General features: G+C 42.1%; 2 protein-coding genes across 4 annotated transcripts; one reads left to right on the top strand and one right to left on the bottom strand.

The window, feature by feature from the left end:
• The first annotated feature begins 5 nt into the window (after nucleotides 1-5).
• On the top strand, nucleotides 6-3354 carry RBM48 (RNA binding motif protein 48). Of its 2 annotated transcripts, XM_083826926.1 has the most exons (6): nucleotides 6-317; nucleotides 792-982; nucleotides 1098-1243; nucleotides 1995-2321; nucleotides 2410-2521; nucleotides 3001-3307. In XM_083826926.1, exons 1-5 carry the CDS (start codon nucleotides 147-149, stop codon nucleotides 2481-2483), a joined length of 909 nt encoding a protein of 302 aa, XP_083683052.1. In that variant the 5' UTR covers nucleotides 6-146; the 3' UTR covers nucleotides 2484-2521; nucleotides 3001-3307. The 2 variants fall into 2 exon arrangements, with proteins under 2 accessions (XP_083683052.1, XP_083683051.1); XM_083826925.1 differs by having other exon boundaries at nucleotides 1995-2521; nucleotides 3001-3354.
• CLXN (calaxin) lies at nucleotides 3303-11009 on the bottom strand. 2 transcript variants are annotated; one of them, XM_083826932.1, is made up of 6 exons: nucleotides 10267-11009; nucleotides 9831-9986; nucleotides 8251-8355; nucleotides 6603-6754; nucleotides 4835-4939; nucleotides 3303-3493 (listed from the first exon to the last, which is right to left on the bottom strand). In XM_083826932.1, exons 1-6 carry the CDS (start codon nucleotides 10322-10324, stop codon nucleotides 3443-3445), a joined length of 627 nt encoding a protein of 208 aa, XP_083683058.1. In that variant the 5' UTR covers nucleotides 10325-11009; the 3' UTR covers nucleotides 3303-3442. The 2 variants fall into 2 exon arrangements, with proteins under 2 accessions (XP_083683058.1, XP_083683059.1); XM_083826933.1 differs by lacking the exon at nucleotides 8251-8355.
• Nucleotides 11010-11018: the final 9 nt, after the last annotated feature.

Genomic DNA, 11018 nt, shown 5'->3' with positions numbered 1-11018 from the left:
ATCTGATTGGCTCCTCCGTCGAGCGCCCCGCCCCGTTCCCTCCGCCTTATGGACGCTACAGGTCCCGCCCCGGGGAGAGCCAATGAGAGGGGAGCGCCCGCTGTGCACGCCGTCTGATTGGCTGCGCGGGCGGCTGGGGCGAGAAGATGGCGGCGGGCAGCGGCGCCGGTACCGGGACAGGCCCGGGCGGCGAGAAGATGGCGGCGGGAGGCGGCACCGGTAACGGCCCGGGCGGCGCGTGCCGGCACCACGAGCAGCTGGCGGCCTGCGGCTCCCGCGCCAAGTACCGCGAGGGGCGGCGGCCGCGGGCCGTGAAGGTAGGACCCGGGCCGGGGTAGCCGAGGGGGTGGTGAGGTGGTACCGTGGGCCTCCTGCAGCGCCGCCGGGGTTCTGGCGTGCCTGCAGTCCGCGTCTGCCGCCTGTGGTCGGTGTAGGCCGTAATAAAGGAAATCAGCCGGAGACTTCATGAATTGTTACTTACCGAACGGCAGCACTCTGGCCTGGCAGAGAAGCGTCAGCTCTAACTTTTATTCGGAGCAAGCAGCTCGAGTTCTGTGCCCTGTCAGTGAGGAAGCGGTCCCAGGTAGCTGGGCACTCGCCTATTTTTCTGCCGAAGTCCCAACCTACTGCTCCTGACTGACTTTGTACAAGGAGCAGAGTAAAATACAAAGGGCTTTTCAGCCTCCTGACAGGATTTGAGGAGCACCGGCCAACATAAATCCCTTGAGTCGTTACTTTTGCAGTAAAGCAAAAATGTGGACACTTCAGAATACTCTACTTCTTTCTTTCAGGTTTATACTATCAACTTGGAATCTTGTTATTTGCTAATACAAGGAGTTCCGGCGTTAGGTGTTATGAGGGAATTAGTGGAACAATTTGCATTATATGGTGCCATTGAAGAGTATCACGCTCTAGATGAATATCCAGCAGAGCAATTTACTGAAGTTTATCTTATAAAATTCCAAAAACTCCAGTGTGCGAGGTATGGTACGGAGCAATATCTGCCTTTTGTTAATTTTTTTACCCCCTCTTCATTTAGATTCTAGACAGTTGAAGTAAAATTCTCAGTTTTGCCGATATGATTTAATTCTCTTCAGGGTGGCCAAGAAAAAAATGGATGAACGAAGTTTCTTTGGTAGTTTGCTGCATGTGTGCTACGCTCCAGAATTTGAAACAGTCCAAGAAACTAGGGAGAAGTTGCAGGACAGAAGAAAGTACATAGCAAAAGCAACAAATCAAAGAGGTTTGTATTTAAGTTTCATATAGAATCTTAATGTCTCCTTTCAGTGGTGGGTAGGTTTGGTAAAAACAAAAGTGCCCATTAAAGCAAATGCTTTGTCTTCATCTGTTTTAAAAGATGCATTTAAAGTATGCCTGCAGCAGAACGGAGACATCTTTGAATTATTTCCAGGTATCCATCTTTGTGAAAGCAACTTTTATGTTTTAGTTGATACAAAAAATAAAAAATGCGTAAGCTTAAAACCTCATTGTTTCCTTTTCTTTTCAAAATGTTATCAGAAATTCCAGGCAGTGCTGGAAAACTTAGGATCACTTTTCTACCCTTGTTCCAACTTTTTCAGGCATGCATATCCAGAAATAATTTCCTAAGGAAGGTGACTATAATGGAAGCTTTAAAAAAGGCAAAAAACAAAAACCACAAACTTTTCTAGCTTGCATTTTGGCACTGGAAGAATGAGAAGAATGGGTTAGACTATTGTGCTGTGGAGTTCCCAAGCAGCACTGAAGGCTGGGAAAGCTGTAAAATAAGCCAAGTGCCAGGCATGGGCTTCTTCTTTCTTGTGCTTATGTACTTTGATATCATTGCAAGAGGATATTTCTTAAGCTGCCACTTAAGAAAGAAGAATCACAGATTGTTGTCAGGGAATGAAGTACCACTGCTATTGCTTCTGTCGTTGTGCTAAATGCTGCTTTTTATGTGTTGGAACTAATGGTGACATAAAATAGTGAAGCCGCTTTTTTTCTTTGTTTTAAAGATTGCTTTGTGTTAAAGAAAATAGAGGGGCCTAAGAAGACCGACTCTGCATACTGCCATCAGTGGAGTACCTCAGGATCATGTGCAACTAGTGACTGGGATCCATCCTGCTTTCCAGGTTCTCATGGGGTATCCCAAAGCATGGGGTATCCTTCTGGGAGTCAGAATCAGAGCCTGTTGACACTTCCCCAGTATGACAGTCACAGTGCTGAAACTTCTGGGTGCTTTGGTCAAAGCACATCACTAACTCGAAACGTACATCCAGGAGGGCATGGTCCTCCTGCGTCTTTAATTCAGCAAAGAACAGCTGCAACTGACAGTGGGATTGGTAGGTTTATGCCTCGTACAACCCACCTGCAGGAACGTAAGAGGAAGAGAGAAGAAGGTAACAAATTTGCCCTCATTGAAACAAACAGGGATAATACTGAAGTCGTTATTGGCCCGCAGCTACCAGAAATACCTAAGGTGGATATGGATGATGATTCACTGAATACTTCAGCTACGTTAATTCGAAATAAATTGAAAGAGGTATGGATTCTTAAAGTTCTGATATTAAATTTTCAAGCACAGACTTTAAGAAGTCTATTTCTAAAATGTTTGCCAAAACACATTTTCCCTGTCCTTTCCCTTTTCTTCCCAATCTTCCCAAATACCCAAGTCCAAAAAGTGTAGCAAACCTTACTTTGAAACACCTCTGGTATTGAGAGGGATGATAAAATAACTATCACTGAGCATCTGAAATAAGTTTGTGTGTGTGGTTAAAGGTGGTTTTTTGTTTGTTTTTTAAAGGTATTGCCAACACTTCTAAGAGTTTCAGCTCTGCTGTGTTTAATACTGCCTTTGGTGTTACTCTTCCCCCTTTTCTACAAGAAAAGTCAATACAAGTGTGATTCTAATAACACATGCCTCCCCGTACTCCAATATTAAAGACACAGACTTACTCTAAAACTAGCATTAAAAGAAAAGAATGGTTACAGTTTACTAGAAATCTTTTTTTTTCAATTTAGGTAGCAGAGTCTGTTTCAAGAACACCTGTGGAAAACCCAGACAACAGTTCCACCAAGCCACTTGTAAAGCAGAGAAGAAGAATATAGATACTGCTAGCAGCATCTTTCTACAGCCTTTTATAAAGGATATAACTTAAAATACTTTTTTTTTACATTAAAAAATGAACTTACATTGCATTTCCAAGCAATTCCCTCTTAAAAACTGTATCAGTTTGTTTTCTGGAATGAACAAAGCAGTATGATACTGTAGCAATCTTGTCCTGTGCACCTCATAATAAAATAAATGTGGTTAGGCAGTTTAATATAAGCAAATTCTATTTATTCAATTTTTTTTACAATAAAGCAATATTGAAATCAATAGTTTTGCGTTCTTTTTATTTTTACTATACTACCATGAAGAATGGTGAAGAAGAGAATTTTTGCAACAGTATTCCACATGGTGTTACAGTTTACGATTTTCCTTGAAGGTTTTCTTTTCAAATGCCAAACTGCCCTGTTTTTTAATTAAAAAAGAAAAAGAATTTAAAAAATGTTTTCAGTTGACTAAAATTCCAAGCTTTCTTCACGTAATGCTTCTGTTGATTGGTTTGGGGGCTTAGAAGAATGTAAGTTGCCTTTTTAACAACAAAACTAGAGACCTAGTAAAAAGGTAACAGTTGGGTAGGGTGTAGAACAGAAGATGCAAAGAGTGCAAGCAAGAATCAGGCTGTCTTCCACCTGTTGTCATGACTGGCCTGAACTGTATACCTGATTTATCACCAACTTCGACAAAAAGCAAGTTATTTTTCTATTCTAATTAGTGAACGTAAATTTGATTCAGAAGCTTTTTCTAAAGCTTTTCATTGGTGTAAAAAAGAAATCAAAGTATTGGGTCATTGAAAGTCTTCTGACAGCCTGCCAGAAGGAATCTGGCACTTTGAAAACAGCTGCTTTGCAGGTTGCCTGAGATAATTCAGCCTGCAACCATGGCTGTGAGATGCCTTTCTCCTGGCCAGCCTACCTGGTAGGTACGCTGGCAGGAAAGGAAACACAGGTTTCCAGCAGATAAAAGCTTGCCTTGTTTTCAACAGTTTTACAGAACTTTTCTGTTTCTGTGAATTATTGCACGTATTTCAAAATCCTGTTTTTCCATCTTAATGAAGGTGTGACTGTTGGTATTTAAAAATGTAATGCAGTTAAATAGGGTAATGATAGATTAGTGAAAAAAATACTACCGTAGATTAGAAATGGTCTCTTCAGTTTGGCTTACTGAGTAAACGAGCATGTCCTAAACTACTATCTTATGGGGGGAAAAAAATCCCTGAAGTGAATTAGATGTATTGCTAATAAACTCCATCCACCTGGGCTTTATGTAAGAATACCAGTGCTGCAGTCTGAGATGACACTCCCAAGGTAGTTTTTTTCAGAAAGCTACCAGTCTCTCCCAAAATATTGATGGCAGTAGTGTCAGTAGCACTGAAGAAAGAAAAATAAAACCTGCGTTCCTGAAGAGGTTTCAGATAAACTCTTCCAAGAGAATAGTCTCATTTTCTTAGCCTGGGAGAATGCTTACTAAGAATCATTCGTTATATTGCTGTCCCAGAAGACACAAGTGCCAAGTAACAGTATTTTTTTTTTTTTACATTCTCTGGTGCCAAAGTCTGACTGTATAAGGAAACATCTGTCCTGTGAAAGGCAGATGTGAACTCAGCACATGTGCATCTCACAGCTGAAGCATTTATCAGTTGAATTCAGCAGGCCCCATGTAACGACAGTGAATACCATGATACGTACATATGGTTAACAATTATATAGAAGTTATTTGCACATATTTTTAAACCCAAGGCTGGTGTACCTTTATGTCTGGCAGACATGGTCCAAAGGCTTCCAAGAGAAGATTATCATCTCTGACAGCTTTTTCAAAGTCCGCAAAAGAAAGCTTGCCATCATGATCATAGTCCTACAAAAGGAGAACTCTTTAGCAAAGGATGATTACTTGTAGTAATTTTCTTTTTGTTTAACTAATGTTTTATTCACGTGGATTTTTCTGAGTGTATGCAAAAATCATTTTCACTGGGACATCAATCTCTGCTCAGACAAGATCTGTGTAATCAGCCTCTACCTAAGCCATAAAAGATGGAGAAAGTTCAACCATCTTTTACGGCTTTGCTAACGGAATTCCAGAGAAGGCAAAACTTCCAACATGGGAAGAGCTTTAACTGAGAATCTCACAGTCAAATCTCAACCACAGATGCACTGGGATAAAATAAAAGTGGGAGATTTAAAAAGAGGTAACAGTAGGAGAAAAAGTCCTGAACAGGACAGCCTGCCCCTGTCTGCTTAAAAGAAATGGAGAATTGCCTGGAAAATTGCCTGGGTACACTCTTACCTTTTACTTTCCTCAGCACAGGCCATGAACATGTCCGCTACAAATACCTTTAAGCATGAAAATATGTCAGGGGACTGGATATATGCTTAATCACAATGCAGTTGTACCTACAGGCACAGGTCAAAGAGAAGTTTTTTGTTCTTTGAGTGATGGATTCCACAAATGCCTTTCTGGTTAGCTAATAATTACTTGTTTAGTTACGTGAGGTAGGCAGTAATATCCTACTCAGGTAACTGCCTAGCAGCCAAATCAGATCTGGACCTTCTAGCATGTATCGGAGCTTTCTGAAGTTCTCATGGAAAAGCTGAAATAGGAATATGTACATGATTAGTTTATGGTATTTTTCTACATGTATGAATTTCATTAGGTCTAGAGGGTATTGCTTGGGCTTGGACTTCTTGTAATCTACTTACCAACTACCCAGAATGTGATGACATTCATTTGGGATGCAACCTGTAGGAAGCTGAGCATGTAGGTGCTCCAAAGATGAGTAATTGCTGTCATCTTGTATTCTGCATGAGACAGACTCAGCACTGTCAAGAACTAAAGCTAAGAGGAACCCTTCAGCTGAGGCTGTGCCTCACAGGGGTGAGTTTGGGAAATGAAAAGATGGGGTTAAATTAAAAGGATTTGGGATTGGAGATCTGGTTTTAAGCAAGATTTTTTGAACAACACCATTGGAAGGGAAGTTTTATCTGATTTGAAGAAAATGGTAAAACACAGCCCCTGGCTGATTCAGATATCCTAGATTAATCACTGGAAGACAGGTGTTACATGAATTACCCTTGACGTTACTATTCTAATAGAGCATATCAACTGAGCAAAGACATTTCATACTCAACTGATAAAATACAAATGTAATTAATAATAATGCTACTGCAGATGCCTAACGCAGGAATAAATACAGATTGTGCCTCTGAATTTTCTGCTTTTGATTGGGCTTTTCTTTTGACCATGCACATGTGCATGTGCAGTTACACGTGCAAGTTTTTACATATAATTTATAAATCGTTCACATAAACTAATAGTTTTGTGTGAGGATACTGGACTGGGACTCATTAGATCTGGATTATACTTCTAGCTTTCCTTAGTAGACTCGTTTATCATAGGTACGTAACTTACTCTGTGGCTCAGAATCCCACTGTAAAGCAGATAGTGTTTGTTACCTCGTAAGAATGCTCTTACGGTCTGAATGTTTGAAGATGCTCAAGTATCACAATGAGAAAGTACTTGCCATTTTCTTCAGTGCTATGTCTACCAAGTCCTTAATTCCCTCATCAGGATCTTCTTCTGATGGTTGCTTGAGAAGGCTGTTTTTCAGCATTTGAAACATCTCCTCTCTTGAAATGTAACCGTCACCATTCAGGTCATAAACCTCAAAACAGTCTTTTCAAAAGATAAATCAATTTAAAGTTCATACAAACTATATCACACATAACTAAAGCTGTTCCCTAAAGACAGAAAACATGAACTGTATGTTGTACAGCATATGTGTTGAGCATATACAATTTCTATATGAAATATACGTATCACATGTGATACTGGTCAGTTACTGCCTACTTACCCATTATAGTTGAAATCTATTTCTGCTCAGATATATAATAAATAACCTTCAGTTTGTAGAAACCATACTAACGTACAGATCTTAACTTCTCTAAGAGTAGTTTTTTTAGAATATAAATGAAGTTTTGGTTTAGAAGCCTGTCTTCCAGTGGCTAGGACCAGCTGTCTATATCGGAAAGGCTTTCAACCTATGAAACATACCCTAGTTATTTCAGAAACTGGTTTGGAAAAGTAGAGGGAAAAAATGAGTTGTACGGGCATAGAAAAGACAACTGAAGCATCTCTAAATGCAAAGAGAAAATCTCTACAATGGAATATTTTCCCTATGAGTATCTGCCTAATTTCTATTTTAATTGCTTCTGCCTCCCTAAAATCAGAAATCTAGGACCATAATAAATTTTACTGTTGTTCACAAAACTTACTTAAAAAACAAAATTTTTTCAGTTTTGAGACACAGATTATTTTCTTTTCCAGGCAAAGACTTTGTCTGTGGTCAAAAATTGTACTGGCATACACTTAGGACAAACAACACTGTGTACCACCACACAGCAGTGTATCCTAGAGTGCTTACAGCAGGGCTGCATATTTTATAGCCTGTGGTTGTTCCTAGCGGGGTGACATCCCAGGCCACCTTCCAGAGCAATGCCTTATGATGACATTATATAGCATATTATGGATGGCTGATGCTGCAGCCAGAAAACTATGGAAATAAATGCTGTCATCTTCTTCTTTTTCTATTATACTTCCCTCCCACCTCCAGTCCTTTTTTTTTTTTTTTTTAAATCTTAAAATCTAGAGTTCTTGCATTATTTTTTTCTCTTATCTTCTTTCTCCATCATTACTCTGGAGGTCCTCAAGACCATCTTGCAAACAGATTCACAGTTTTTCCATCTGTGTTTCCAAGCTGAAGAACTGCTAGAATTAATGCAACTGCTGCTGTGCCCCCCATTGGGCAAGTAAATGAATGCTGGCATAGATATTGGCTGGCTTGAGGAGACTGTTATTCAGCCAACACCACCCTCGTGCTACATCTGTTTACTTCTGATTTTGTGTGTGAATACAAAAACATGTATTCTCTCAAAACTATATAATAGAACAAGCTTTTCTTTGTCAGCAACAAAATAAGGTGGCTGTTTACACAGAATAATCTCTGTCTCAGAGAAACTATTTCAGAACTCAGTTTTTATTGAGCTTGACAGAAGACAACTCATCAATTACTAAGTTCTTTATGAGTAACTAACAAATTATAGTGGAAGTGATGTGTAATAGTCATAAATTCTATGATTACTACGAAATATTATTATGCAGATAAGCCTTACATTTAATCCTTTCTTCCAATGTCCCCCGAAGAAATACTGATAAGCCTTCCACCCATTCCTCCACACTGATGCAGCTATCATTGTCTCTATCAAAAGTGCGGAACACTGGGAAGTGTATTAGATACATTTAAAATTTATAATAATAGGAAAACACAAAGGAGTATTTTCTTAAATTGAGTTAAAATACATAAAACCTTTTTTTTTTTTTTCGGAAATGTTTTTCTGCTTTCAACAAGGTACAAATACCCTTCTTGAATCTGTCTAAGCCATAACAATAAAAAGGATTTCACTGCTCTGTCTACTGATCTTTCACTCCAGAATCCTGCTGGGATAATGTATTTTCTTTGATCTGTTACTTTATGGACTTTAATAACTACAGGAAGCATGCTTCCATGCAGATAAAACCCAAATAAACCAATATGCCTTACATTAAGGCTTATTTGCATACAGAAGAGGATATAAATTACTCCTTTACATGGGGAGCCAATGGAACTGGAAAAAAAAAGTCTTCCTTTTGCAAACTGAAATCAACCTTTTCTTTGTAAGCATTAAAATATTAAGAATGTGTCCATGTAGTGCATTTTCCACGAAACACGACTTTTTGCATAAAATGGCATTTTCATTTAAATACTCCCCTGTTAGAGAGCTGGAGAAAGTTGAACCAAGGAGTCTCTTTTGGAGACCTGAGATTGAAAAGGATGGCAGACTCGTGCCTCCTTCACATTATCTTCTAGACACCTATACATCAGAGATCATTCATCAACTGCAAATATGGCCCTCATTTCATTAATCTCTGTATTTTCAAGTATTTATGCTGGCTCATCACCCTCATCTCCCTCTACTGTCTGACTAGTACCTTCAGTGTCGTTCACAGCACCTCTACTTCAGAAGTTACCCACTCTAGCGGAGTACTTTTCTGGGACTTCAATTCTAAGACAGAGCCATCCAGCCACCAGTTGCAATGACTAACTCCTTGGTGAATCACAGCAGGAAAGAGGAGAATGACACCATGCTGCCCTCTTCTGTCACAACACTAATGGTGACTGGGCTATAAGCATTCAAATGCTAGCACCCCAGCTGCCTCTCTGACAGATCTCCCTTGTATGAGAGCGTGAACTATCCTAAACTACAGGAAAACTACTCTATGTACAGAAATAAAGGTATCCTTTACTCAGCAGCACTTGTGCATGATGACTTTTCCTTTGCCATCCTTACATGGGTGATGTGGCACTATTTTGTCCAGGCATGCTCATAGGGTCTACCATGTATTTTTTCCCCTCCTGTAGGGGCCCTTCTATCTCCCTGCCAACTAAACCCACACAACTGGGCAACCACTTAGAACTACTGTAGCAACAGCCTACATGAAACTTTTATGTTCTGTCAACTTTGACAGTGATCAAAGGTGTTTTCTTGGCCATAGGGATCCACTATTCTTGTAGGAATCAAAAAACAGTTGGGAATTAGTTTAATATAACCTGAAAAGTCTTCAAGGGCACTGTTTTAGAGATCACTATTCAAAAACAGCTGCCCAAAGACTAAAAATGAAAGTTTTACAACCTTTTTAAGCCTACTGATCTCACCTCTGTCCATAACCATGTCATCCGTCATGCCGAACGCCCTGTGCAGGGTATCTCTGAACATGTTGCGATCGAAGCCGACTGCACCAAACCGGTCGCCGGACGCGGTCACCAACGTGTCGAAGAGCTTGATGAGGCATTCCACCTCACTTTTATTAACTGCCGAGCCGAAACAAGAAAGCATTATTTTATACCCTAAGCTGTTAAACGGCGGCGTGTCCAGGAAAGTCACAGCTCCCAGCCACCTCAGACATCCACCTGGTCCTAGCGATGCTCAAACCGCCCCCCTCCCCGCCATTTGCTGCTCCTAAGGGATGGGAGCGCGTAAGGCCACCAAAAGGGCCTCGGGGGACCAGAAACTAACGGGGGACGACGGGGGGGCCGCCGAGGGGCAGCAAACGCCCCTGAGGCGGCGGTCGGCCGCGGGCCGCACACTCACAGTGCCTGGCAGAGCGGCTCAGCGCCTCCACCAGCTGCTGCAGCCGCTTGGCGCTCATGGCGGCGGGCGCTCCCCTGGCAACCCGGGCGGGGCGGCCCTTGCCCCGACATGGCTGGGGGCCGGGCTTCGGCGCATGGCTGCAGGAGCGCCTCAGCGCCTGTCTCCCTAGGGCAGGGCGACGATGAAGGCCGGCTGTGCCGCCTCTAGCCGGCCGGGGTCGGCAGGGCCCGCGGGCGTCCAGCCCTTAGCACCGCCACCGCGGGGTCGGCGGGGTAGGGGGCGCGCACAGCAGGGGGGGGAGGCAGGAGGTGGCCGTGTTCCCCCCATCGCCTCCAGCCACCAGCCCCCCAGCGATGGTACGGGACAAGTGACACCCAAACGAAGCTGCTGTCGACTTTCTGAATACGTGTGTTTTGTACAGGAGGGCGGCCCGGCTGCTGCAGCTGCAACGCTATAATGCTGCACGCTGGTATCATAGCCTGGGCCGCCTTCTCATAAAGCTGCAGCTGCTGACCCCTTTCAATACAGGACAACCTCCCCCCCCTACTTTTTCCCCACTGCTCAAACTTAAAATATTCATTCACGTTGGCTGGTGCCATGCCATTTAAGCTTCGTTTCTTTACTCTCTACTGAAAAGGTTTAGATTTTGGGCTGTGTCGTATGCTGGCCCATTCCGAGTCTCCCTCCTCAACATCCCCGCTGCACCAGTGCAGGTCTCTGCACAGCGCTGGTGACTACAAGTTAGATGGAGA

This window comes from Anser anser (assembly GCF_964211835.1).
Source record: "Anser anser genome assembly, chromosome: 2".
Lineage (NCBI taxonomy): Eukaryota > Metazoa > Chordata > Aves > Anseriformes > Anatidae > Anser > Anser anser.
Note: the sequence above shows the minus strand (reverse complement) of the source record. Positions and strands in the feature narration are given on the sequence as shown.

What these genes read in the sequence shown, in the direction of transcription:
- RBM48 (XM_083826925.1), top strand. Translation starts at nt 147, where the DNA reads ATGGCGGCGGGCAGCGGCGCCGGTACCGGGACAGGCCCGGGCGGCGAG. An exon ending in GGCGGCCGCGGGCCGTGAAG is followed by an intron (nt 318 to 791) that starts GTAGGACCCGGG and finishes TCTTTCTTTCAG; the next exon opens with GTTTATACTATCAACTTGGA. An exon ending in TTCGAAATAAATTGAAAGAG is followed by an intron (nt 2,522 to 3,000) that starts GTATGGATTCTT and finishes TTTTCAATTTAG; the next exon opens with GTAGCAGAGTCTGTTTCAAG.
- CLXN (XM_083826932.1), bottom strand. Translation starts at nt 10,324, where the DNA reads ATGAGCGCCAAGCGGCTGCAGCAGCTGGTGGAGGCGCTGAGCCGCTCT. An exon ending in TGACATGGTTATGGACAGAG is followed by an intron (nt 8,356 to 9,830) that starts GTGAGATCAGTA and finishes TACACTTCCCAG; the next exon opens with TGTTCCGCACTTTTGATAGA. An exon ending in ACATAGCACTGAAGAAAATG is followed by an intron (nt 4,940 to 6,602) that starts GCAAGTACTTTC and finishes CTCCTTTTGTAG; the next exon opens with GACTATGATCATGATGGCAA.